The sequence below is a fragment of the Ursus americanus genome, chromosome 31 (assembly GCF_024610735.1).
Source record: "Ursus americanus isolate L20-20 chromosome 31, mUrsAme1.1.p, whole genome shotgun sequence".
Lineage (NCBI taxonomy): Eukaryota > Metazoa > Chordata > Mammalia > Carnivora > Ursidae > Ursus > Ursus americanus.
This window is the reverse complement of record NC_142157.1, coordinates 11,080,100-11,106,506: the sequence shown is the minus strand read 5'-3', so window position 1 is coordinate 11,106,506 and position 26,407 is coordinate 11,080,100. Positions and strand designations below refer to the sequence as shown.

At 40.2% G+C, this 26,407-nt stretch overlaps 1 protein-coding gene across 2 annotated transcripts in view; it reads right to left on the bottom strand.

Annotated features, from left to right (window-relative positions):
* The window catches only part of MPP7 (MAGUK p55 scaffold protein 7), a 205,641-nt gene that overhangs the window by 33,740 nt on the left and 145,494 nt on the right, over positions 1 to 26,407 (bottom strand). For both annotated transcript variants that reach the window (XM_045812812.2, XM_087857582.1), the window contains exon 11: positions 13,919 to 14,089. In XM_045812812.2, the coding sequence (XP_045668768.1) occupies positions 13,919 to 14,089 (171 nt within the window). The remainder of the gene's footprint in view (positions 1 to 13,918; positions 14,090 to 26,407) is intronic.

Here is a 26,407-nt window from a genome sequence, read left to right as displayed (position 1 = left end):
AAAATCTTAAAAAGAAAAGGTCTACCAAGTTATTAGCCTTACAGCTATAAAAGCTACAAGCTAGGCACCTAAAATAATACCTGGGCCTCCCCCACTGCACCCTCTTAGGGTCTGTCATCAAAACACTGGACCAGGGCTCCATGTCTCATTTTTATTCAACTAGGACACTGGGGGGAAAAATTTCATCATCAGAGGTTTTATGCAAATCCTTCATCATCAACTCAAATGCCTCCCTATCTGCCCCCAAATGGCCCCTCTCAGTGTTGACTCTGAGGGATCCCTTGGTAAACTGCTACCAGTAATTCCCTCAAACAGCCAAGAGGAAGACTAAAAGTAAAACCAATGGAAACCTTGCCAGATTCTGGTAGATACGGAAGCAACATTCTCTATTTTAAACCAGCTCTCTCATAGGACAACAAATCCCTTAGAGTGAAAAAGAACCTTCTATAGTGGGGGTAGCTAATAAAATTGAGGGAGTTTCTATCTCAACCTGTAGTACAGATGACTCTGGGACCTTTTACTGAAAAAGTGTGTGTCTGTGTGTGTGTGTGTGTGTGTCCGTTGTAATACAGTACCAGTCAACCTATTAGGTAGAGACCTCCTTTCTAAAACTGAAACGGCTAGTACATTTTGCCTCCAATGGAAACCTCACCTTAGAATTTCCTGACCAACCCGAACCTGATCTTTCATGTCCCTTATAATTTGTCCCTGATACAGAAGAGAAACAATTCCAGCAAAAGAGCCCTGATTTATCTGAGGTGCCCGAAAATCTGTGGGCTACTTCTACTACTGACATGGGGAGAATAGAGTGCAGAGCCTATAAAAATTCAGATAGACGTAACTAAACCTCGTCCTAAATTGCCTCAATATCCACTAAAGCCTGAGGCCATGCAAGACTTCATACCAACAGACCTTCATCACCTAGGGGCTAACCATTCCCTGGACCGGCCCCTGTAACTGCCGGACTGGAAGCCTGATGGGCGGGGTTAGCAATTTGTCCAGGACTTGAGAGCTATTAATAAGATAGTTATTCCCCACTTCCCAGTTGCTCCAAACCCAACAACTTTTTGTCACAAGTTCCACCGGAGTCAAGCTGGTTCGCTGCCATGTTCGGCTTTCTTGAGCGTCCCAGCAGCCAACAGCTATTTGCTTTGATTTGGAACAATTAACACTACACCTGGACAGTCCTCTCTCTCGGGCTCATTGGGGCCGCTTCGTATTTACCTCAAGTGTTCCACCAAGGTTAAACCCCCTGTAAGTCCCTGGGAAATTGAGCCTTCTAGAGTATGTAGATGACCTCTTGCTATGGCCAGTGACCAAACATGGATCCATCAAAGATTCCATTTATTTGCTACAACAGCTGAAAAAGGACGTAAGAATCTCTAAGAACCATTATAACCATCTCTAGATACTGTCATTACCTAGGCCATAATCTAAGTGCTAACGGAATCCAGCTGTCTCCAAAACAGAAGTAACCCAATCCGACAGCGTCCTAGGCCCACAACTAAGCAACGCCTTCATGGGTTCCCAGGCCTAGCTGGCTTCTGCAGACTCTGGGCTCCTAATTTTCCTCGACTGACTTCCCCAATCTACGAATTTACTAAAATTTCAGTCCCTGCGGCCTTCCTTGGGCAGGTAACACAAGCAGACCTTTATAAGACTAAACCAAGCACAGCAAGAACTGTGTGTCTCAGGGCTACCTAACTCTTCAAACCCTTTCGCCTTATTTGTGCACGGAAGAGAGAATCACTCAAGATCACGGCAGTGAACACAGACCTACCGCCTCGCAGAGCATCCGACCTGGTTCAGTGACCTGTGGCCATGCCAACCGCCTGAAGCTACAGCTGCACGGTTCATAGAAGCTTCCACAGATTTAACCCTAGCAAATGACATTTATTTACAAACTCCACAAACTGTCCAAAGTCTTAATTCTGAATTGACTCGGTATTTCTCCGCAAGCAGACTCACTTCCTGTGAGATCCTTCTGCTTTTGCCACCCAATCTGCGTCTTCAATGTTGCAATGTTCCTATCTTAAGGTTTATCCTTATCTGTGGTTATCGCCATCCCCGGGCTTATGAATCCTTAGACGGTTGGCACAGAACTGCGCAAAGCCTTTCAGATTATCGAACTGTGCCCCTGACTGTTCACGAATAAACGGAGACACCTCACTGGTCAAGACCCCCGAGTGGACACTGTCAAGTCAGGAAGGACCTACCAGGAGGCTCTCATGATTTCGGGTTCGCTTCCTCTGGCAGCTCCCTACTTCCCCGGGCAGGAGAGTGCGCAAGGAGGCTCCGAACAGGACTCTCGCCTTCACTCCTGGAAGTACGGCAGCACCGGCTGCAGAAGGGACAGCCGCCCAGCAGAGCTCCCCAGACTCCGCGGCCAAGCTCGCTCTCGGTAAGAGGACAGCCTGATGGTCTTTTAGCTGAACAAGGAGGTGTCTGTGCTGGGGCCGACGCCACTTGCTGCACCTGGATGACACTTCCGGGGAAGGTGAAACTCAGCCACACAAGATCAGCAAACAAGCCGCTTGGCTTGAGGAAGGGACCCCTTCGACAGGGTCATTTTGGCTTATTTGATTTTGCCTGGTTTGTGTCTGAGGGAACCTGGCTCGGAAGCGCACTCCAGACACTGGGAGTTACCCTGCTTAGACTGATCACAGCAGTCTTCCTGTGCGCCATCTTTTCTCGAAGGCTTTAAGCACGTGTTCGCAGCCGCTAACCAACAAGGAAATGATCTCCCTCAGACTGGAACGTCAGAAAAGGAACAAGAACAATGACCAGCTTTAAAAAAAAAAAAAAAGAGTGAACCTGAAGTCATGACCTGTCAATACCACAGAGATTCAGCAAAAAACATCACGGCCTGTGATTACCACACAGAGGATCGAGCAAAATCTGAGAACATCGAGCACGTCAGCTCGGAGTGGCGCTAGTGCCTTAAATTTTGGTCACATCCTTCAGGTAAGCTGAGAGTCTGATCAAATGGGGTAAATGTTAAAAAAGAGACAAGAGGCCCCAAATGCAATCACTTGTGCTAAGCCCACGTCACCAAACCAAATCATAACACCTGACTTGGTTTCCACCATTCCTAGGAGCGGGCTCTTTTTTTAAAGATTTTATTTATTTTATTTATTTATTTGAGACAGAGAGAGCACATGCGTGTGTGCAAATGGGGGGAGGGCAGAGGGGAGGGAGAAGGAGAGGGAAAGAATCTCAAGCAGACTCCATGCTGAGCACAGAGCCCCACACAGGGCTCGATCCCATGACCCCAAGATCATGACCTGAGGTGAAACCAAGAGTCAGATGCTTAACCAATGGAGCCACCCAGGCGCCCGTCTCTGGGAGTGGACTCTTAACCCAGTCGATCTGGAATTACCTGGTCAGCACCATCTGCCTGATAGATCCCAGAGGTCCCCTAAAAGGAGGTGACCTTGCCACAAACAATCTACTCTTTACCAGTAACTTCCTTTTCCCACCCCCTCTGCCTATAAAGGTCTTTCATTTTGTACAGCTCTTTGGAGCTCCTTTCTATCTGCTAGACGGGATGCTGCCCAATCCACGAATCACTGAATAAAGCCAATAAAGTCTTTAAAACTCAGCTCGTTTTGTTTTTTAACAAGATGGAAGAGCGACTCTTTATTAAAACCTTGCTAGGTGCCAGGAATCGGTCTAAGTATTTGCAAATATCATTTCCTTTAGTCCTCAAACAAACCCAGAAAGCAGGTGCTCTTATCATTCTCATTTTTCAGATGAAGAAACTGAAGGCCAGAGAAAATCTGAAATGTGTAGGTATCACATGGCTACCAAAGAGCAGAACAGAACTAGAACGTAGCCTGTCCTTCCCCAGAGTCCCGTTTGTTACCATTTACACTATCCCACTTCACAGGATATAATAGATGGAGATTTTTCCAGACAATAAACACTAAACTCCTGATACTTCAGCCGTGCCATATATACAAGCAGAAAGATTTTCTGAGCAACGGTCACACAGAAAAAGGTGAATGATAGGAAACAGGTTTGAAGGAGGACGGTTATATACAATGACCTTGGCTGTCATTGGAAAAGGCCACAGCACGGGTAAGGGTAGGAGTAAATAATTAAAATTACATTATAAGAGCAATTGCTCCAAAATGGGGAAATAAAGTGTTAGGAGCTAAAGAGTTTCAAACAATTATTTTTTCCTATAGGAATTCCAGAATAGTCTAAAAATAACAAATTAGTTGATCACAACAGACAAACCAAGCCTAAAATATCACTGTGCAGGTCCTGAACAGCCGATTAAGATGAAAACCAAACATTTTAAAACCATCGTTATTGCACATGCATGACAAAGCGCAAACCTGATATGTGAGAAGTGGAAAATCAAAATAAGTTGCACCCAGTTCACCAGCACTAACAAAGTAAGGTGACGGCGACGGAACCCATTCAAGCACAGCAGCAAGGCCTTCCCCCGGAGCGCAGGCAGGCACACCTCACGACGTGGGCACTATAACCAGCGGCTACAGGTCTCTAATCGAGCTGGGGCTGCAGCAGCAGCAGCGTCTGGGAACTTGCTAGAAATGTAGACTCTCTGGCCGTGCCTCAGGCTACCGATCAGAAACTGCGCAGGAACAAAATCCCCAGATGACTGGAATGGTGTTAAGGTTTGAGAAGCCTTAGAGAAAGGGCTGGAGGCCAAGGGGAAAGGAAGGGCTCCTCCGTCTGAATATTCTGAGACTGCCTCTGTCTACACCATCAGAAAACTCTTGAGAGGCTGGGGCGCCTGGCTGGTTAAGCGTCCGACTCTTGATTTTTGGCTCAGGTCCTGATCTCAGGGTTGTGGGATCGAGCCCCGCGTGGAGTTTCACGCTCAGTGGGGAGTCTGCTTGAGATTCTCTCTCCCATCTCTCCCTCTGCACCCGTCCTTGCCCCCCGGCACTTTCCCTCTTGCTCTTTCTCTCTCTTAAATAAATAAATAAATCTTTTAAAAAAATCCCAAAACAAAAAAACTCCTGAGAGGCAATCTCTGAAATGAGATCAAGCCCAGAGCCTTTCCCTGGTGGCTGGGAGAGTTACCCCAGGTGGGCTAATGGATTTGAGGGGGAAAGGCGAGGAAAATCAACCCAAGACACTTTAGGAATAGTTGGCAAATTTTAAGGAGAGGGAAGGTGAAACGGTAATGCCATGCACTATGAGGGGCCCTGCCTGCACAGCCGCCTGACCTGAAGACCCAGGGAGGCCCACAGACGAAAGATCCAGCTCGAGGCCCTAAAGGTGGGCAGGACTTACATGAACAGCGGATGCTTTTGGTAGGCTCAGATCTAAATTTTCACAAAATATGGAGGTATCTGTTAGGAAACCGAATGGATGGGCCCCAAATCAAAGAGGAAAAAAACAAAAGAAGGATATTTAGATCCAGCCAATGGTGGCAGCACAGCCCCGATTTTACAGACTGGAAGCAATAATCCACAGGGAGATAAGAAAGAAGTAAAGGAGGATTTCAACTACCTGCACTTCGACCTCAGTCTGTACTTTCTAACTAATGAAGTTCTTCTTTCCAGCTTCTCTCTTAACTCAGGCAAAGGACCCCGTGGGCAAAGCGTCCTGTGAGGGGAACCCAAACTACCCCCTCGAGCAATAAGGACGCCTGAGCCAGCAAGACCCCACAGCACTGGCCCAAGACGATGACCTGACCTTCACTGCCACCCACCTGCATGTAACCACCAACCCGTGTCCCCCTTTTGACCTATCTTTTAAATTATCCTGTTTTTAAAAAGATTGATTTATTTATTTTTAAATATTTTATTTACTTACTTACTTACTTGACATAGAGAGAGAGCATGAGCCAGGGGAAGTGGCAGAGGGAGAAGCAGGCTCCCTGCTGAGCAGGGAGTCTGATGAGGAACTCAATCCCAGGACCCTGGCATCATGACCCGAGCCAAAGGCAGACATTCAACTGACTGAGCCACCCAGACGCCCTATTTATTTATTTGACAGAGATAGAGAGAGCACGCCCATGTACAAGTGGGGGAAGGGGAAGAGAGAGAGACAGAGAGAGACAGAATCTCAAGCAGATTCCCTGCTGAGCCTGGAGCCCAATGTGGGGCTTGATCCCATGACCCTGAGATTATGACCTGAGCCAAAATCAAGAGTTGGATGCTCAACTGACTGAGCCAACCCAGGCGCCTCTAAACTCATCTTTTAACTCAGGCAAAAGACCCTCAGATAAAGCATCCCATGATGGGAACCCCAACTACCCCTCGAGCAATAATGACTGCCCTGATACCAGCCAAGCCCCATGTGACTGACCCAAGACAATGATTGACCTGTACCATGCACCTGCATGTACCAACTGAGCTGTGTCCCAAATTTTTCTTATACAAACCTAGAAGTATTTTCAGCACTTTGGAGACAGTCTTTGAGATGTTAGTTCACTGTCTTCCAGTGTTGGCCTTACTGAAATAAGTTCCTTGTTTCCCCACCACCCTCTCTCTGCCTCTGGACTTTGTCAGTGGTAAGTGGCCAAATCTGGTCTGTGTGGGACTCACGGAGCCAGGTGCTCTTGCACCCGTGGGCTTCTGTTACAGAAGGTTCTGGTCTTGAAGTATTTAGGTATGAATCAGCTCCACAACTCAGTAGATGCACGAGCTTGGGCAAAGTAACTCACTTCTCCTCCTTGTGCTTCAGTTTCTTCTGAGGGAATAAAACAATATTTACCTCATACTCATGGTGAGGACTGGCTGAAATAATACAGGCATAGCCCTTAACTCAGAGCCTGGCGCTCAATCCATTTTGGTTACTGTTACTACACAGGATGAGGAAGGATAGGGCTCACTTGAGAAAAGATAAAATTTAAAAACTCAGTTGGGGCTGTTTGAAAGCAATTAGGAACAGCAGAGGGTAATGAAACACTATAGTTAGATTTTACTGGTAGAGAAATCTAAGTAGTAGAAAGGGATATTTGGTTGTCATTGAAGTAATTATTAGTTAAGGTTGGAAAACTCCGAAGAGTAAGGAAACACGAGTCGGGGAGAAACACACAGCGAAGGAACTGGGAAAGTTCACTGGCCGTAGCACCTGGTAGGGTCAACACTTAGCATATCCAGTTTAGGCATATCTTGAGGGCAACCCTCCTGTTGGGAGATAGAGGAGAAATCTTCTCAGAAACTTAAGGAATTCCAAGCAGGAGACAGAGGAAGAACAGTCACTGCAGTATGAGTGACACCACAGGGCTTTAAAAAAAAAAAAAAAGGCTATAGGATCCTGCTGGCAATGTAAAAATACAGTGAGAAGAGCAAGCAGCAGTCTGTCTGTCAGAAAGTAAGGCAGAAGGCCCACGGGACAGAGTCCATATTCAATTCAGAATCAGGTGCCAGGAATCCAAAGATCAACGGGCCAAAGGGATGTAGGGCAACTGAAACGCACACAATTAAATTAACCTCTTTACTGAAGATTTCAGCCGGATGAATTTTAGTTCAGTGACTGGGGACCCAAACAACTGGCATTTACAGAAAGCAACAGCCAAAATACCTGATACCACCCGTGACTCGGGGCTGACAATGGAGTGTTGTGAGACTCATTTCTAGGAGCGTGATTTTACCAGAAGGTAGTCTAGATGGAGCTGTGGTGTTCTGTCCTCATAACCCTTTAAAACTTTGAGTAGGAGACAGAAGAGGGTAGCATCACTCAATTTTGAGGAGGCTGATTAAGATACGCCCGTGAGGAGTGGCAAATCATATCTGTGACAGGAGTTTAAAGCTTTGGGGAGTTCTAGCTCCACTCTGGTGGGGTAAGCACGCAATAGCCTGTCTCCCACACTGATCACAATTAAAACCTCTGGACGGCACACAGAAAGCGACAACCTGAAGACTGTGAAAAGCAAACAAGGCAGGCAGCGTATAGAAGGATGTCAGATCGGAAGAGTAACCGCCAAAGGGATGAAGTTTCCCTGTTTATTTTTCTTTGTCCTTAGGCTTTGCCCAGAGGACGAATCTCCATTCAGAGCTGGCCGTGGACTGTGCTAAGATCCCACAAAAGTTGTGGGCTCACCCCTAAGCTGTGCATAAGTGAGATGAACTCAAAGCAGCATAACTAAGGTTTAAATCATTGTGTAAGTGTCTGGCTAACACAAATGTCACATGCAAGAAATACACCCAAAGCAGCAAAGACTTGAAAACTCAACTGAGGCAAACAGAATAAGCCTAATCAGGTTGACAGCCTGCTAAAAAATTTAACATTTTCCAGGGGACTATAATAAGATCCAAAGCCATACAAAAGAATGTTCAAAATGTCTAGGATCCAGAACAAAATTATTCAATGCACAAAGATGATGGATTCTCAAAAAAAAAAAAAAATACAATCGACAGAACGCCAATCACAAGATGAGCCTAACATTGGAATTATCCAAAACAATAAAGAAGTAATCTTAACTAAGCTTCATGAGGCAAAACTAAATACACTTGAAATGAATGTAAAAATCAGGTTCTTACTTGAACTTGATAAATAAAAACTATGAAAAAAATTGGTAATTTCCCAATTAAAAAAATACAATATCTGAAAGATAATATTTGGTCAGTAGGCAACATAGTAACACAGTGATGATCAAGGAAAGAGTCAGAGATCTTGAAGACAGAACAAAAGAAACTGTCAAATTTGAAAAACAAAAAGACTAGAAAAAAAATAATCAGAACCTCAGGAACCTGTGAGACAATACTAAAAGGTCTAACACATGTGCTATTGCAGTCCCAGAAGTAGAGGGGAAAGAAGTTGGGGGGGGGGGGAATCTTTGAAAAAATAATAGCCAAAATTTTCCAAAATTTAGTGAAAGTCATAAATTTATAGGTTTCAGATGTTCAGTAAACCCAGGCACATTAAACTCAAAGCACAAATAGATACATCATAATCCAACTGGTAGAGAATAATTGCATCCAGAGGTAAAACAAAAAAGTCATTAGATATATTAAAATCAAATAAGAGACAACCAAAAAGAAGGCAGGAAAGAACAGAGAAACAAACAAAATACAAAGGGACAAACAGAAGACAAATAGTAGACCTAAAATAAAAACAGCAGACCTAAATTCAACCATATCAGTAGTTTATATTGAATATAAATGGTCCAAACATACCAATTAAAGATGTAGATTATCAGACTGGATAACTACAAGACCCAAGACTATGCTATCTGTAAAAAACAAACAAACAAACTCACTGTAATAATAAACACATAGATGGGTTAAAATAAAAGGACAGGAAAAGATATACCATGCAAACAATAAGCAAAAGAAAACATAAGTGGCTATGTTATATATCACAGAAAGCACACTTCAGAACAATGAATATTACCAGGAATAAAAGAGGACATTACATAATTAGAAGGTCAATTCATTAAGAAAACATAATACTCCTAAAATGTATATATATTTAACAACAGAGCTTCTAAATATCTTAAATAAAAGCTGACTGATGTGAAAAGAGAAATAGACAAATCTACAAATACAGAGAATTTAACACTCCTCTCCCAACAATTAACAGAATAAGTAGACAAAAAATTAGTAAGACTATGGAAGACCTAAATAACATTATCAACCAACTGGACTTAAATAACATACACCAAACACTCCATCCAACAACAGTGGACTACACATTCTTTTTAAGTGCACACAGAACACCTGATGACATGGACCATATTCTGCCCCCCCAAAAAACCTGATAAATTTAAAAGAATTGAAATTGTACAAAGCATATTGTCTGACCACAATGAAATTAAACAAGAAATCAATAACAGAAAGATATCTGGATAACACATCCTGAACAACTTGTGGATCAAAAAAATCCCTAAGGAAATTAAAACATTGTGATCTGAAAGACATGGTATAAAGATACAACAGATAAAAATTTGTAGGTTGCAGTGCTTTGAGGGAAATTTAAATTTATGCCTAACAAAACTTAAAATTTTAAAATAAGTGTTTCTAGTCAATAGTCTAAGATTTAACTCTATAAAACTAGAAAAAAAGGAAAATAAGTCCAAAGTAAGCAGAGGAAGGAAATAATAAAGAACACATATCAATAAAATTGAGAAAAGAAAAATAGAAAAAAAATTTAAATATACAAGTGGTATTATAAAAGATCAATAAATTAGAAAAAGACTCAGGCAGGTAGATTCTACGAAGGCCAGCAATGATCCCTACCCTCCTGTTTTTCACACCTTTGTGCATGCAATTCCCTCTCCTTGACTGTGAGCAAAACCTGTGATTTGCTTCTAACCAACAGAATATGGGATGTTCTGTTCTTTTGCCTTCTCAGGTCATACGCTCTGAAGAAGCAAGCTACCATGCTGCAAAAGCCCACTTTGCAAGGGATTGAGGGTGGATTATGAACTCTGTCGGCCATCACATGGTTTCAGAAGTAGATCCTTTATCAGTCTAGCATTCAAACTGATACACCTACCTCTGGCTAAGACTTGAGTGCAGCCTGATGAGAGATTCCGAAGCAGAAGACCCAGCTAAGTCATGCCCGAACTCTCCAAATTCTGACCTGGGAAACTTCCAGATAATAACATGTGCTATTTTAAAGTCACTAAGTTTGTAGTAACTGAAGCTATGAATATACAGATTATGAAGACCTAAACTTTGACTCTTACATAATTCCACACAAGAACTAACTCCAAGAACCTGTTATGCAGTAATACGTACCTGACGTAAGAGTGAAGACACAAACTACCAATAAGGAGAATGAAAGTGGAGACATTACTACAGACCTTACATAGAGTTAAAGGATAATAAGGGAATATTATGAACAACTTTATGCTTATACAATTGGCAACTTAGGTGAAACGGACAAATTCTTTCAAAGACACAAACTGCCAAAGCTCATTTAAGAAGACAAGTCGAGGGGCACCTGAGTGGCGCAGTCGTTAAGCGTCTGCCTTCGGCTCAGGGCGTGATCCCGGCGTTATGGGATCGAGCCCCACATCAGGCTCCTCTGCTGGGAGCCTGCTTCTTCCTCTCCCACTCCCCCTGCTTGTGTTCCCTCTCTCACTGGCTGTCTCTCTCTGTTAAATAAATAAAATCTTAAAAAAAAAAAAAAGAAGAAGAAGACAAGTTGAACAGTCGTGTGTGTGTGTGTGTGTGTGTGTGTGTGTAAAGATACAAAGACGCACTCTCTCACATGTTCTCTCCCTCACCCCCTTCCTCCTCCTCCTCCTCTTCTTCCTTTTTTTAAAGAAATTAAGTTTGTAGTTAAAAACCTCCCCAAAGAGATACCACAGCATGGTTTTGCTGTGTAATTCTACCAAACATTTTAAAGGAAAATAATACCAATTCTACACAAGCTCTCCCAGAAAAGTGAAGAGGAGAAAACACTCCCCAACACATTTATGAATATGGCATAATTAGACACAAAGAGCAGACAAAAACATTATAAGAAAACTACAGACCAGCAAATTGAATCTAGTACTGTGTAAAAGGCTAATACAATATGCAAAGCTCATTCAACACACAAAAATCAATTGATGCAGGGGCGGCATGGATGGCTCAGTCAGTTAAGCATCTGCCTTCAGCTCAGGTCATGATCCTGGGGTCCTGGGATCGAGCCTTGCACTAGGCTCTCTGCTCAGTGGGGAGTCTGCTTCTTCCTCTCCCTCTGCCTCCCCAGTTCATACTCTCTCTCGCCCTATCTCAAATAAATAAGTACAATCTTTAAAAAAAAGTTAATCAATGCAATTCACCCTTTCAACAGATCAAATAAGAAAAACCATATAATCATCTCAAAAGATACAGAAAAAAAATCCATGTGACAAAATTCAACATCAATTCATGATAAACACTCTCAGCAAACTAATAATAAAGGGTATTTTAATCTGGTAAAGAGCACTGATAAAAAAAAACCCTATAGCTAATATCATACTTCGTGGTGAAAGACTGAGTACTTTCTCCCTAAGACTGAGAACAAAGCAAAGATGTTCTCACCACTCCCGTTCATCATCACACTGGAGAGCTTACAGTGAGGAGAGAACACAATATGAATATAAAATGCCTACAAAAAATAAAATTGTCTCTGGTCACAGATAACAAGATTATCTGCATAAAAAAATTCAAGGCATCCACAAAAAAGATGCTAGGAATTTCCTTAAAGAACTGTAGGGAGGGATGAGGACATCTGTATATAGTACCATTTAACAGAACTGCATGGCTATTTCTAACCTGTATGAGGTCAGCATTCCCCTATCGCCTTTTCCTGTGGAAGATTAGAGTGAATATTTCTTTTTCATAATTGTGACTATGATTTACTTTTATTCTTCCCTGCATTACTACTCAGTTTATCTTCATCTATCTTCCCTTCCTCACCCCCGAGATTAGCATCTATAGGAAAGAAAAAAAGAGCGAAGTTTATTCTACTTTCCTCTTTCAGTTAGATCCCCCCAGGAAAACCAAAAGTAGCACAGTCAAAACAGTAACTCCCTGGCTACAGAGAGTCATCTAGATTTAAGGGAAACAGGAAATCATGCTATCTTTGCCTTTTTATCACAAGGTGCGTCTCTCTCTTCAGGTGCGAAGCAGACCTTGGCTGAAGAGAAGATGCAATAGGATGGAAGAGATGCTGCTAAGATGGGTGCTGGGAGGGACAATGGGGTAGAGAAGAGGAGCAGGAGGTCCAAGTAGCCCCCATGAGGCAAAAAAGGATTTAGAACAGGGGAAGCTTATACTCTCATTAGCCCAATTCTACAGGGACTGGAAGCTGGGGCACTGCAAGCTCTACAGTAAATATAGAAATCGATGGAGAATATTCCTCCAGGTGGGGTGGGGGAAGGCTTTTATACGCATAGATTAGAAGAAGGGGACACTGGTAATAAGGGAAACTCTGAAGTATATGTTTTTCTAAATAATGCCAATGATGGGAACATCTGGATGCTAGGGACCACTTCCGGTGTCATCGGGTGTGAGAAACCGCATCATTTCCCACGCATCACCACCATCCACGTGCTGTAACCTTTCAAAGGACGCCATGTCAATAGAAAGGGTGATTCTTTAGCTTTTCCACTTATTCTCATCCCCATAATGGTCACCTTCAGTTTATAAAGGAATAATCAACAAGACACACCAAGCTCCTTTATTCCTTTTTCCCTCCCAAATCCTTGGAACTTAATTCCTTGTCACCAAATCTTTAAAGAAATGCTAAGGAGCACCTGGGTGGCTCAGTGGGTTAAGCATCTGCCTTCCGCTCAAGTAATGTTGCCTGGGTCCTAGGATCGAGCCCTGCATTGGGCTCTGAGCCTGCTTCTCCCTCTCCCTCTGCCCCCCCCCCCTCAAATAAGTAAAATCTTTTAAAAAAATGAGAGGAGGATGAGGTGGGTGGAGTAACACCGAGGTCATGACTGCGCATGTCTGTGAAGGCTGGACAAGACAAATCCTAGAACGTGAATATGAGTCAAACCAGCCAATGCCTGTGGAAACCACCACATGTGTTTATTAACTACTTTAAGCAGTTTCATTAACTGACTCTCCAGCTGTAAATAGCTTAGAACTCTGCTGAAATACTTTCTTTCACTGAAGGCCGAAATGCCAGAAGAAATTTCTACCATGGCCACTGCCTCAAAATGATTTTTTTTTTTTCTGGTTAAAAGAGACTGGTGTTATATTAAAAGATATTTGTTTCTATTATTTAGTTACCCTGATTTACTTAATGTATTGCGATGTATTTGCTACCCCCCTCTCTCAGAGGTCCCACTCAAACGTCAATACCATTCTTCACATCTCTCTTAAGTCTCATGAATGTCATATGAATACAAAAGACTGAAAATGTCATCGTGGAGACCACACCAAAGGTATTCAAAAATGAGACTTTCTTTGGCTTGAAATCTTCAAGCACCATGCTCTTTGGAGTTAAATTCTTCCTACCTCACTTGTTTTGTCAGAATTAACACAAAAGACACACTTACCAACCAGGACGACAAGTCTGTATTTTTCGTTCGTTTGCCGCCGATACGGTGTCACTTCCTCATATGTGGGCACATCAGCTGTGTCGTACTGGTCACTCTTCTTGCATTCATACATGGACTTATTTGTTTTCTTATCTTTTCTACTAAGACGGAAACTCCTCCTAAAACCAGCTGCAAAAAATATATATTTTTTAGTAATAAGAACTAAAGAAAGAGACCCCCCAAAAAAACAAAAAAACTTCAAAGTTGGATCAGATTTTATGAACTAGAAAATTCTCACAAGTACATTTAGCAAGAGAAAACACATAGATACTACACAATTTCATTAAAACAACCATTTGTAAGAAAATCCTCAAACATTTATTTTTGTAGTTATAACATTCTATTTGGTTCCAAACCATGAAGAATTCTCAGAAATCAACAAGTAAAATAACTGCGTAATAAGGCAAAATAAGTTGGAAATCATAATTTATCATGGACTGACTGAACACAGTTGATAAGAAAAAGTCAGAAGCGCTATAAAAACATTTAAAATACAAATGCTGAATTTCCTCATTCATAAACACTAGAATATTTTATATTGTATTACAAGCACAACCTAACAACATACCTGTGGCACAGACAAGCATCTATTGTTAAATAAAAAGGAAACTAAGTTAGGGAGAGCTCAGTGTCAAACACGCCAAACACGGATCAGGCCACCAGACCCGCCTGCCATGAAGAGCAAGTTCTTTGACTTACAGGAGACTCCAGCACTGGGGGTAAATTATCGAGTCCTGGTGCTTTTTCTCCTATGGAAAAGTCCATGGTATTCTAATTTGAAGCCTACTGAAATTTGGAAACAAGGCCCATAGTCTCAATTGTGTACTCTTATCACGAGATCACATGATCTTTTCCTAAAATAACTGTAAAAGTACTTCAATAAATTTGAATGCTTAAAGAGCCCTCTTCAGCTCACGGCTACCATTTAACACATGGGTGTGAGAAGCTGACACAGGGGCGCCTGGGTGGCGCAGTCGTTGAGCGTCTGCCTTCGGCTCAGGGCCTGATCCCGGCGTTATGGGATCAAGCCCCGCATCAGGCTCCTCCGCTGGGAGCCTGCTTCTTCCTCTCCCACTCCCCTGCTTGTGTTCCCTCTCTTGCTGGCTGTCTCTGTCGAACAAATAAATAAACTCTTTAAAAAAATAAATAAATAAAAAGGTGAGGCAAAGTTCTTGTTCCTAGTCAACCCCCATTTCATTCTGCTTGCTCTTAATGTTGTTGCCTCATTTGGGATTTATTTCCTTTCCAGAATAGTGATGTTCATCACACACAGTATGATTTCATCCATACACATGGTACGAATTCGGTAAGATGTGCAATCAGTTCTCGACCTAACCAACCCTCAAAATCCAGACTTTGAGGAAAACAGTTCTGCTTATTGAAACATATATATTCGTATCAGCTCCAGTACAAAGCAAAACGCAAGTACATTTTTACGTATATAAAAAATGTATTCTCTTGGAAAAGAATATTTTTTTTTCTTTTGGAAAACAACGTTTATCAACTGTGGTAATGGTAAAAAAAAATGTAAATAGGGCTATTTTATAATAAGATACAAGAATATTAAAACTGATCTGTGTGAATTTTAGGGGCCATAATGAAAAAGACTACTACTACTGCCTTTAAGAAATTAACAGAATTCAAAACAAAGGCCAATATTAAAAACAATTAGCAGTAACCATGGAGTTACAGCACTCACCTTATGGATTCACAGTTTAATAAAAATCAGACAAGATACGAAGAAGGGGGTGATAAAAGGTCCATCTGATAATAGAGCTCCGTGGCCCACCGCTAGTCAGTCTGCTTTTGAGCAGGTACTCAGATTATTTGAGGGAAAAGATTTACAAAGGATTTGAGACGACAGTTCATCACTCTAAACTCTCTTATCGAAGGCAGAAGGCAAAGAGGAAAAGGTAAACAGGGCAAGAAATAAAACACGGTATCTCTCAAAGGACGAGATTCAAAGGAAGCAAACGGGGAATGTGCCAGCCTGGCCTTAGGATGAAGAAGTAGTATCAATTCTAAAACCAGGCAAGCAGAGTTCAAATTTCTTTATAATAGGTCACAGGGAAGCTGTTTATTATTATTTCTCTTGTACTTTTTAGGATATAGGGAAAGACTCATGAGAACGCAGGAAAAGGGTTCCCTTACATGGGAGTCCTCGCAACGCCACACCAGAAGCGGGGGGATCCTTACAACCACTCCCAGTGCTTGGGCGCCGTGCTTCTCAGACAACTCTCTCTCACCAATCTGCAGAAATTAGGGATGCCATCCCGACCCCACCCCAGCTCTGTCACCTGTGATGGCTGGCTCGTTCTGGAATTCAGCATAAGATGGCTTCCGGTTGAGCCCAAAAAATACCCATCAGCTATTCTAACTCTTCAGTGCTGGTATTTCAGAGTGTTCAAATTTCAGGTTCCCATGGCCCTGTCTCATGGAAGGCAATTATAGGCTAAGCAGGTAGAAATGGAAATTTCTTCACGGTTATTCCTCGCACAAAGGGAGGGTCTTCCTCATGTCACTACAAACGTATGGCCCAGGAATGAATCTAACTAGGACAGAAATGTTTCATCCACAGCAAATGACGTCCAAAAGTAAAAGCCTGAAAAGTTTCTGAGCCATGAATCCCAGCTAAATCCTGAATTTCAGTGCAAGTGTACCTAATTGAGAGTTTTTATGATTAATTGAAGTTTTTGCTTTCATTAACAAACAATAAAGAGATAGTAGGGAAAAGAGTGAAGGTAATCAGATTTCTAATGTGAGGCTGTCTGGACATCAAAGACGGGGCCCATGGTCCACAGGACGGTTTGGTGTTATTTGTTGTCCAGTGCTTGGTACAAAATAGGTGCTTGATAAAAGTTTTATAAATTCAAGTAATTTAAAAAGGCAGTAACAAAACCCTACTTCACCCCTGTTGCATTTTCTTACTGTAAATTTCAACAAAGAAAGCAGGGCACATTTGGTATTTTCACAAGAGAAAATTGTAAGAAATTCTAAGGCCTAACGACAGAACACGACATCCACAAAGGCACGGAGCTGAAGGAACTCTGGAGACCACCCTGGCCCGCGACATCCTCGCTCCCCCGCCACACAGATGGTACCGCACCGTGATCCAGTCCTGATCTCATTCACATCAGATTTCCAGGTGGCAATGACTGAGCAACTGGAATTCCCACACGTGAAGCTTAAGTGTCCTGACCCAACATGCTCACAGAGCGAAGGGAAAATGGCAGGTCACCACACCACGTCTCTTAGAGCAGGAGTACTGAGTGTTAAACATCGAGGCCCAGGGGCGCCTGGGTGGCTCAGCTGGTTAAGCATCTGACTCTGGGCTGTGGCTCAGGTCTGATCTCAGGGATCTGGCCCTGCATCGGGCTCTGCGCTCAGCACGGAGTCTGCTTGAGATTCTTTCCCCCTCCCTCTGCTCTTCCTCCCGCTCATATGCTCTCTAAATTAAATGAATAAAATCTTAAAAAAAAAAAAAAATTTGAGGACCAGAGGTGGCCAGGTCTGGGTCAGCACCTAGATTCTGACACTTACCAGCTGAATGATCCGCCAACTTTTTAAAAACTTCTCCAAAGCTCATTTCTCAACTTTACAATGAGGATAAGAGTATCTACCTTATGGGGTTGTTAAGGATTAAACAAAGAATTCACACAAAGCATTTGGCCCAGTACGGGGCATAAGGTAAATACCTACATATATTAGCTATAGATTAGTACTTGATTATGTCTCCAAGTAACTGAAAGGACTTGGAAGGCAGGAATAGATACCTCCCTGTACTCCCACAGCACACAGTCTAGCAAGAATGGGAAACATAAGGGGCTTATTAATAAGTGTTTAAATGGCCGTTATAAAAGAACAATATTTAAATATAAAGAATATTAAAATCACAGCCAGATTTAAATATGTTAAATATTAAAAGTACCTATTAAAGCAGTAAAGCATTTTAACAAAACACAACAGAAAAATTTAGTATGCATTATCCTTTCACTTTTTTCCCCCAGATACTCTTTCTAAGGATATATGCTACTTGTGGTACAATATTTAAATTTAAAGAGCCTCCTTCCCTCTTGTCTTCCTATCAGGATCATGTACTCTCCTAATCCACAGATACCTGTTTACTTTCCATATTTGCAGCACTCCATACACATGAACACATAGGATAAAACAAAACAAAACAAAAATTCCCAACCCAGAGGAACCAATGAAACAGCCAGAACAGAGGATATGACAAAAGGCACAAAATTCAGAGTACTTGCTTGTGATGGTTTCTCAAACCAGGAAAAAATAAATAAATAAAATAAAGGCTGTTTTCCTAGAATCTACCCTTCGCAGAGAAGTCAAGGGTGATAGCTCGTTTAGCGCGCCATTCAAGGCTCTCATTTTCAAACACATAATGAGCTATGTGCCAGCACACACTTCAGTAAGTCTAAGCTTAAAGGAGACTTAACTCTGTCTGGAAGAGGCAACTTCTTCCCTTCAGTTTTTATGTGGTTCTCTTACTAAAAGGAAGATTTAAAAATGCATACCTACACTGAGAGGAAGCAAAGGGATCGTTCAGGTAAATGGGAATAAATAACCTAGAACCTACTGAGTCCCCGTTCATTTTCCATGCACAAGTCTCAGCAAGAGCTGGCTTTAAAAAACGAAGGGAAAAGGAACGGTAACGAGGAATTTGGAGTAAGGGAACAGTTTTACACAAAATATATTTTTCCTTATATTTCACATTTTTGTAATTTATAATTGGCTCAACATTTTTATGGACAGGCTTTTTCCAGCGAGCTTACCCACAGCTGTTAGAGATTTGTGTGTTTTAAAGGAACGACACGTTTACTTTCTTACAACAGGAAAGTGAATCTACAGTAAGACTGCAGCTGCAGGTCGGCCCACTGATCACAAGAAGACACTTCTTATCTCATATTTTCCAGTAGAAATCAGTTATGATCACTTATTAACTTAGCATATAATCACATAGCTTTGTTTAAAGTATTTTTTACTATAAAAGGAAACACTTAAGTTGCTTGGTTTTTGCTCCTTATTTCAAGAAGATTGCAATAAACATCCCTGAACATTCCCTTTATTCCATCTCATGGATTCTTTCATTAGGAAAAATTGCCAGAAGCTGGACAGATCTTGTCCAAATGCTTCTCAGATCAGCGAATGCCAGCACACATTTCCACCAGCAGAAAGTACGGTCACCCATATACTACACCAGTCTCTCATAAAGAGACTTCCAATTGCTTTGAAATCTGCAGTGATTTGACAAGTGAAAAAACTGTATGTCATTTCATCTTCACTGTTAGAGGAGTTGACCTTTTTTTTCAAGTTTATTACCCATTTGCGTTTATTTCCGTTGTAAATTGTTGGTTAATACATCTTGATCACTTTCTGATTAGGGTCTTCATAAATATATACACATACATGTATCTTTTAAGGTTACAGCCCTTGGCCCTAACTTACTGCAAACACTTTTAAAGATTTTCAATTTTCCATTCTGAAGGAATTTAAAATATTTATGTAGTTGAGTCTCTGAATTTATTTCTTTTGTGATTTCTTCCACTGTTTTTAGGACTTTCCTATCCTTGGGTCTGATAAATATTCACCTACAGTTTCTTAAGTTAAAAAAAAATGGGTTGCATGGCTTTACACTTAATTTTTTTTTTTATCCCATCTGGAATTACTCAGCTGTAATCATGAGATCAACCTTGTAAGGTGAGGCTGTAACTTTATATTTTTCTAAGTAATTAACCAATGGTCCCAAAAATACTTACTGAACAATTCTTTCACTCCTTTATGTTGATACATACTTTGTACTAAAGTACCAGATGGCTTATTATTATGTCATGACCAAAAAAAAGAAAAAAAAAAGAAAAACAAAACTCAAAAAGGTGATTCTTGGCCTGAGTTTATAGAATTCTCTTATTGATGATATCAATACCAAAACAACAGAAGCCATGATGGTGGTAGTTGATATGTATTGAGAACTTACTAGATAAGACACCCCTTAAAGCCTTTATGTGGATTAATTCATTTACTTCTCACAGCAATCCAATGAGGTAGGCAGAATACTCCATGGGTTTAAGTGGCTCTTCTTTAAGTGAAATCAGTCAGTCAGAGAAAGACAAATACCATATGATTTCACTCATATGTGGAATTTAAGAAACAAAACAGATGAACATGGCGGGGGGGGGGGAGAGAGGCAAACCATAAAACAGACTCTTAACCATAGAGAACAAACTGAGGGTTGACGGAGGAAGTGGGTGGGGGATGGGCTAGATGGGGGTTAGTTATTAAGGAGGGCACTTGTGATGAGCACCAGGTGTTACATGTAAGTGACGAATCACTAAATTCTACTCCTGGAACTAATATTGCACTATATGTTAACTGGAATTTAAATAAAAACCTGAAACAAAACAAAACAAAAAGGATTACCACGGCTGTGGTTCAAATATTACACGATGAAAGAAAGAAGCAAGTTTGAAATGTGACTCCACATACATACATGTACAATAGAAAATGGGATAAGCCTTCTGTTACTTTATGCAATAAGTAAATGGGGAAAAAATGAAGGACCAGCAGTTTATTTTAGGGTTTAAAAATTATAAGCTCTTTTCTGTTGGAGACATTTTTTTCAGATGTAATTAAATACATTTTTGATACTCCTTTGTATTCCAGATGGTGTGTAAAATATAAAAATATATACAATGGTGTCTCTGCCCTCCAAAAGCTCCCAATCAACTAGGGGACACAGAAATATTCCCAAATACTTATAATTTAAGGGGTTTCACAACACAGGCTCGTGACTAGAAACTAAGATTTTTAGCAAGTTCTCTAATTTGACACTGACATGTCTATTAAGTTAAAAAAAAAATTAAACTCAGGAAGCTGTGACTTGGTCATTTACAAAGCTACCTGACTACATTTTATTTATATAACACCATTCATCCAAAGAGTATAAAATTAAGAGTCATTTGTTATTAAAATAAGCTTCATACTGTAGATAAGTATTATACCTATCAATCCTATAATTCCAAATGTTACTGGTATTTTTAACAGTAAAAAAAAAAAACCTGAAGTATCCAACATATACATAAGTATTGGAATGATTAATAATGCAACACTTTCTCAAAGAAATGAGGTTGAAGCGGTTAAAATTATAATTCTAACACTGCACCGCACCATAAAATACATTTGATATAATAATAAATGGGAAAAAACTGGACAGAATACAATGGTCATACTTATGAGTTTTACTTTTTTACAAATCTAAAAGTTGGTCTGGATACAAAACTGTGGAAGAAAATGCATGAGAACGGACAATGGCTGTGTTAGGGAGAGAGGGATGTATGTGGACCATTGTTATTGTTCTATTTTTCAAACTTTCCGTAATGTTACATAATTTTAAAATTTGGAAAAAAAAAAAAAGGCCCAGAAAACAGAGTTCATAATATATGAACCACCAAACAAATGAAATCCACTACTGACAGATGTATTTGTGTGTCATACCAACATATAATACAAAATACATCTGACTGTGTCTTAGAGGCAGGGTCTAATCTTCTAGATTTTGAAATGATTATGGTAACAGACCACATTTTTATATTCACAAGAGTTAGAAACAGCCAATAAAATATTAGAATCTTTTTTAAAAATCATAAATTGTTATTAGATTCATCGGCTCCCATAAATAAGTAATGTCAGTGTGAATTAACAATGTAAATATTTATCATTTTACTAGTCTTTTTCATAAAACTTGAAGACATTTAAGATGGCATTTTATAAAAAAAATACATGATCATTTTATGACCAAACATGTCCATTAACACAAAAGGCCCTCCAACAAAGTCAAGGCTACTCATCACGAGCACTAACACAGCCCCAGAAATCACACATGTGAACAAGTGAAGGGACATCTGCCTGTTAATTCAAGGAACATAAATACGACTATGTTACCACCCACGATTTTCAAGTGGGAAAGTTTCAATCTTCGGTTACGTTTCTTTTATGTAACCAATTTGGTCTAAAAACATCAGATACTATGTATTCTCAATGCTTTTAATAATAATGAGCTTTTAATGTTTAATTTGACAGATGTTTGTAGAATGGGAAAAGAAGCATCTCAGTGAAATTGTTTGAATCATAAAATAGCAATATTGATTGTAGGCACCTCAAAAATTAGAGATTTATGAAAGGGTCCACTCTAAAGTTCCTAATTTTAAAAAAATACATTTATTTGATACCAACACAATCAAGAAAACCGTTTACTTTCTTAAAAGGAGATAAAAATAAACATTTCAATCCTCTGTTCTCCCAAATACATGAAAATGTGGATTTTCTTTCTTTCTTTTTTCTATTTTCCTTTTTTTTTTTTTTTAACTCGGGAGAACTACCACACATTGTGTGAAAATCATTTTTTGCATCTTAAAACGCTGGATTAATTTGACGAAGCTAGTATTAATGGTCCAACAGGTACCTTAGTTACAAGGAAGAAAACATTTTAATGTAAACGAACTTTTTGAGAAGATTAAAAAACTCATGTAGACATTAATAAAAACTAAGCAGCTGGAAATTATTATACAGTGTTAGACTCCTGCCAACAAAACATTGAAAATTTCCATTAAAATAAACATTTTTAATAGAATGCCAATGTTGCTGTAATGATCTAGGTAGGTCACAACTGCCATGTCAAAACTATGTAAACATGGTCCTAAGACAAAATTATGTATTGAAATGATGCTTCCATGGTACACCAATCATAAAGCTGTCCCAAAGACAACTGAGGATAATTACGACCAAACAAGTAAGCAGATAAAAGTCTTGGGAGAAGGTTTACATTGAAAAGAAATGCCAACACTAAAACTATAAAAGTTACGGAGATCTGAAGAAGCTGGGTCAGGCAGCTTCTTGTATTCATCTTATAAAACACTGTCACGGGAAAAAAAATCATCACAGACACAGGAACAGTACCGTGGATTACATTAACCAACTTTACATAGGCTAATTTTGTGTATAAAGTGGAACAAGGCTTTTGAACAAACAAATACAAAATTAAATCTCTGGAATGTTACAGCTTTCAAGTTGCTCTCAAAAAAACCCTTAAAGAAATGTTCAAATGCCATAAATACCCTTTAATCATTCAGCTCATCTCAAGCTAAGAATAAAAATAGAAACTCAAAAGTGCCTAGTGAAATCATGGCAGCTAATATAAGATATCAATTTGCAATTTCCAAGAAAAAAACTACTTAGGTCTTAAAAAGTTTTCCTGATACCACTGACAATTTCTTTTTAAAGCACACCACAGGATTACCATAAAAAAGGAGAAACCATATGAGAATTTAATTTTCTGCCAGTCAGCTAAGAAAGAAATGAGTTTTTACTTACACTTTCAAAATTATGAGAAAATACAGTATGCACACATAAAATTAAATATAAAAATATAGTTCTGAAAAGAGGGGAAAATTGGATTTTAAAATTTTAATATATTTTTTTAAGTTGAGTCTATGCAACCAAAAATTCTCCAAGCAGGAATGGTTTCTTTCTGTCAGAGAAAATATTTCCAAGTAGTATTCCAGACATGTTGAGATTATGCAGAGTTCTTGTTCAAGAAAGAACCTGTACCATTTTTAAAAGAATGCTTCTAAATGTTCTCTTCATATAAATTTTACTTTTTGGAAGAATATTAAGGCAGTATATTTTGACATAGCTGTACTTACCTACAGAACACTCTTTAATAAAATGACTCAATAACAGAGCAAATGGGAATTTTTACTAGATTTATAAATAGGCAGTGTAACTTGCTGTGAATCACTGGGGCTTACCCACAGAAAGAAGAAAAAGGATTAGGAAAAAACACACACAGAAGTAGAGACTGGGAAATAATAACATTCGAAAGAACAGCAAACGGACAGTTTTGTTTATATTGAATTTTACGGTAAACACTTCAGTTAAATAGAAAGAACAGTCTTAACTTACATAAGTCCCAAAACTGATCTTGTTTTAAAAGAATGCATGAAGTCCTCCAGCAAGGGCAGAAGTAGAGAAATTGATGAGTTTTCAGGAAGCAATTTGCAAGACATTAGGCTTGAAGACAGATGCCTGATAAGCAGCGCTTTGTTAATTGATTATAACAAGACTTCGATAATGAGTTAGCCAGAGGAAAAACATTTTCTAATTCTTCCAATGTAAAAAGAAAACGAATTCTTCATAAAAACTATTTTGTACTGCATGAGGAAAAAGGAGAAAATCTTCAAAGCCGGCTATTGCACTATTGAGAAACAACTGCTATACGGAAGCCACACCGGGGCGCGCACACACGCGCACACACGCACGCACACACGCGCACGCACATACGCACGCGCACGCAAGCCACCGACTCCCACACCATCCACCAACGCTAAATGAGATTTTCAAGAGCTCCTAGGAGGAAACGAATTCCTCCTACTAATTTATATATTTATATAAATATAAATGGTTTGACAATCTTTATGTATAGGCAGCCCTTGATTTAACAGGGATTCAACTTTAAAAGGTCCAGTTTTTGCACTTCATATTTACAGCATACTATCAATTTACCTTCATATCATTGTCATAAAATTGTATGTAAGTAACACAACTTACATTGCCTACTCAGTGAGCTTTTTCCTTCCTTCCAGTAATAATAGCCCAATTTCTTTTATTGATGAACAGACCCCTAAGACACGCAGCCTGCTACACGTCAGTAAGAATCATAGCACACAGGGCCCCTGGGTGGCACGGTTGGTTAAGCGACTGCTTTCTGCTCCGGTCATGATCCCAGGGTCCTGGGATGGAGTCCCACATCGGGCTCCCCCTGCTCTGAGGGAAGCCTGCTTCTCCCTCTCCCTCTGTCTGCCACTCAAATACATAAAAAATCTTTAAAAATAAAAATCATACCACACAGTGTACATTTGTATCAGTGATGGTTGATTAAATATGATTTTATGATAAAATTCTTACACAAATAGATAATCAATTCTTGGAGTATTATAATGTTACTTCTTTTGAAAGAGTCAGATCATTTTGACATGGGTTGTCAACAATCTAAGGGTCATGAGGTTAAGGGCTACTTGTATATCCTGTTTCGTGCTTGATTTTACGCACATCAGAGAAAGTGAAAATCACCAAAGATATTTACTGAGCTACTGATCTGATTTAGATCAATAGCGGTCGTGAATCTACTAGTGGACCCTGGGCAGCCCCATTTTTTGGTTCAAGGGTACTGTGCCTGCAGGGCAGATCACTTCCGTTTTTCCTCTCCTTCTGTGGGCTCAGGAGATAGAGAATATGAAGGTCAATGAGGGCAAGAGTAAGGTTCTAAAATCAGCCAGAGTCTCAGAAATTCTTCTTAACAGTCCTTGGAGAAGTCTTCATGAGAAGGCTAAATTTCTGGAAACTCCCTTGACTATTTTTCAGAGCTTTCCTAGAACTGGATAAAGGTGCAGTGTGCCGAGGATGGATAGAGACCCATCCTGTGTACGTGGATATTCTTTAAAGTCAGTGGCACTACAATGCATGGGTGACAACAGCGGTATCTATTGGGATTTGATGTACACTAGGACACTATGGTCATTTGTATGATATGCAGTTAAAGGACTAAAATACTGCAAAGCCATTTTTGTTGATGTGCACTGTTTAAATGACTTCTTTTAATAAAAGAAGTAATTGATGTGAAAGTATCAAATCGCCCAAGAGTAACTATTTCTTCAGTGCGATGATTACCACAGACATACTTAGAGTAGGAGAATGTGACTGTTAATTTTATGTGTCAGCTTGACTGGGCCATACTGCTCAGATATTTGGTCAAACGTTATTCTGGGGGCGCCTGGGTGGCGCAGTCGTTAGGCGTCTGCCTTCGGCTCAGGGCGTGATCCCGGCGTTCTGGGATCGAGCCCCACATCAGGCTCCTCCGCTATGAGCCTGCTTCTCCCTCTCCCACTCCCCCTGCTTGTGTTCCCTCTCTCGCTGGCTGTCTCCATCTCTGTCAAATAAAATAAACTCTTAAAAAAAAAAAAACGTTATTCTGGGCGTTTCTGTGAAGGTGTTTTTTTGGATGAGATTAACCTTACATCAGTGAACATTGAATAAAGTAGATTACCCTCTAGAATGTGGGTGGGCCTTATCTAATCTGTTGGGAAAAAAAAATTAATCTCCCCTGAAAAAGAAGAGATTCTGCCAGCTGATGGCTTTTGAACTCTAAACTACAACTCATCCCTGGGTCTCCAGCCTGCTGGGCTCTCCGGCACATTTTGACTCACCAAGGCTCCACAATCATGTGAACCAACTACTAACACTCCATGGTGTGTGTGTGTGTGTGTGTGTGTGTGTGTGTGTGTGTGTGTGTGTACACACAGCTGCCTGAGTAATACAGAGGATTAGAGGGAAATGTTAAAATCTTAGAATAAATTAGCATTTCCTAGTTAGTGTAGA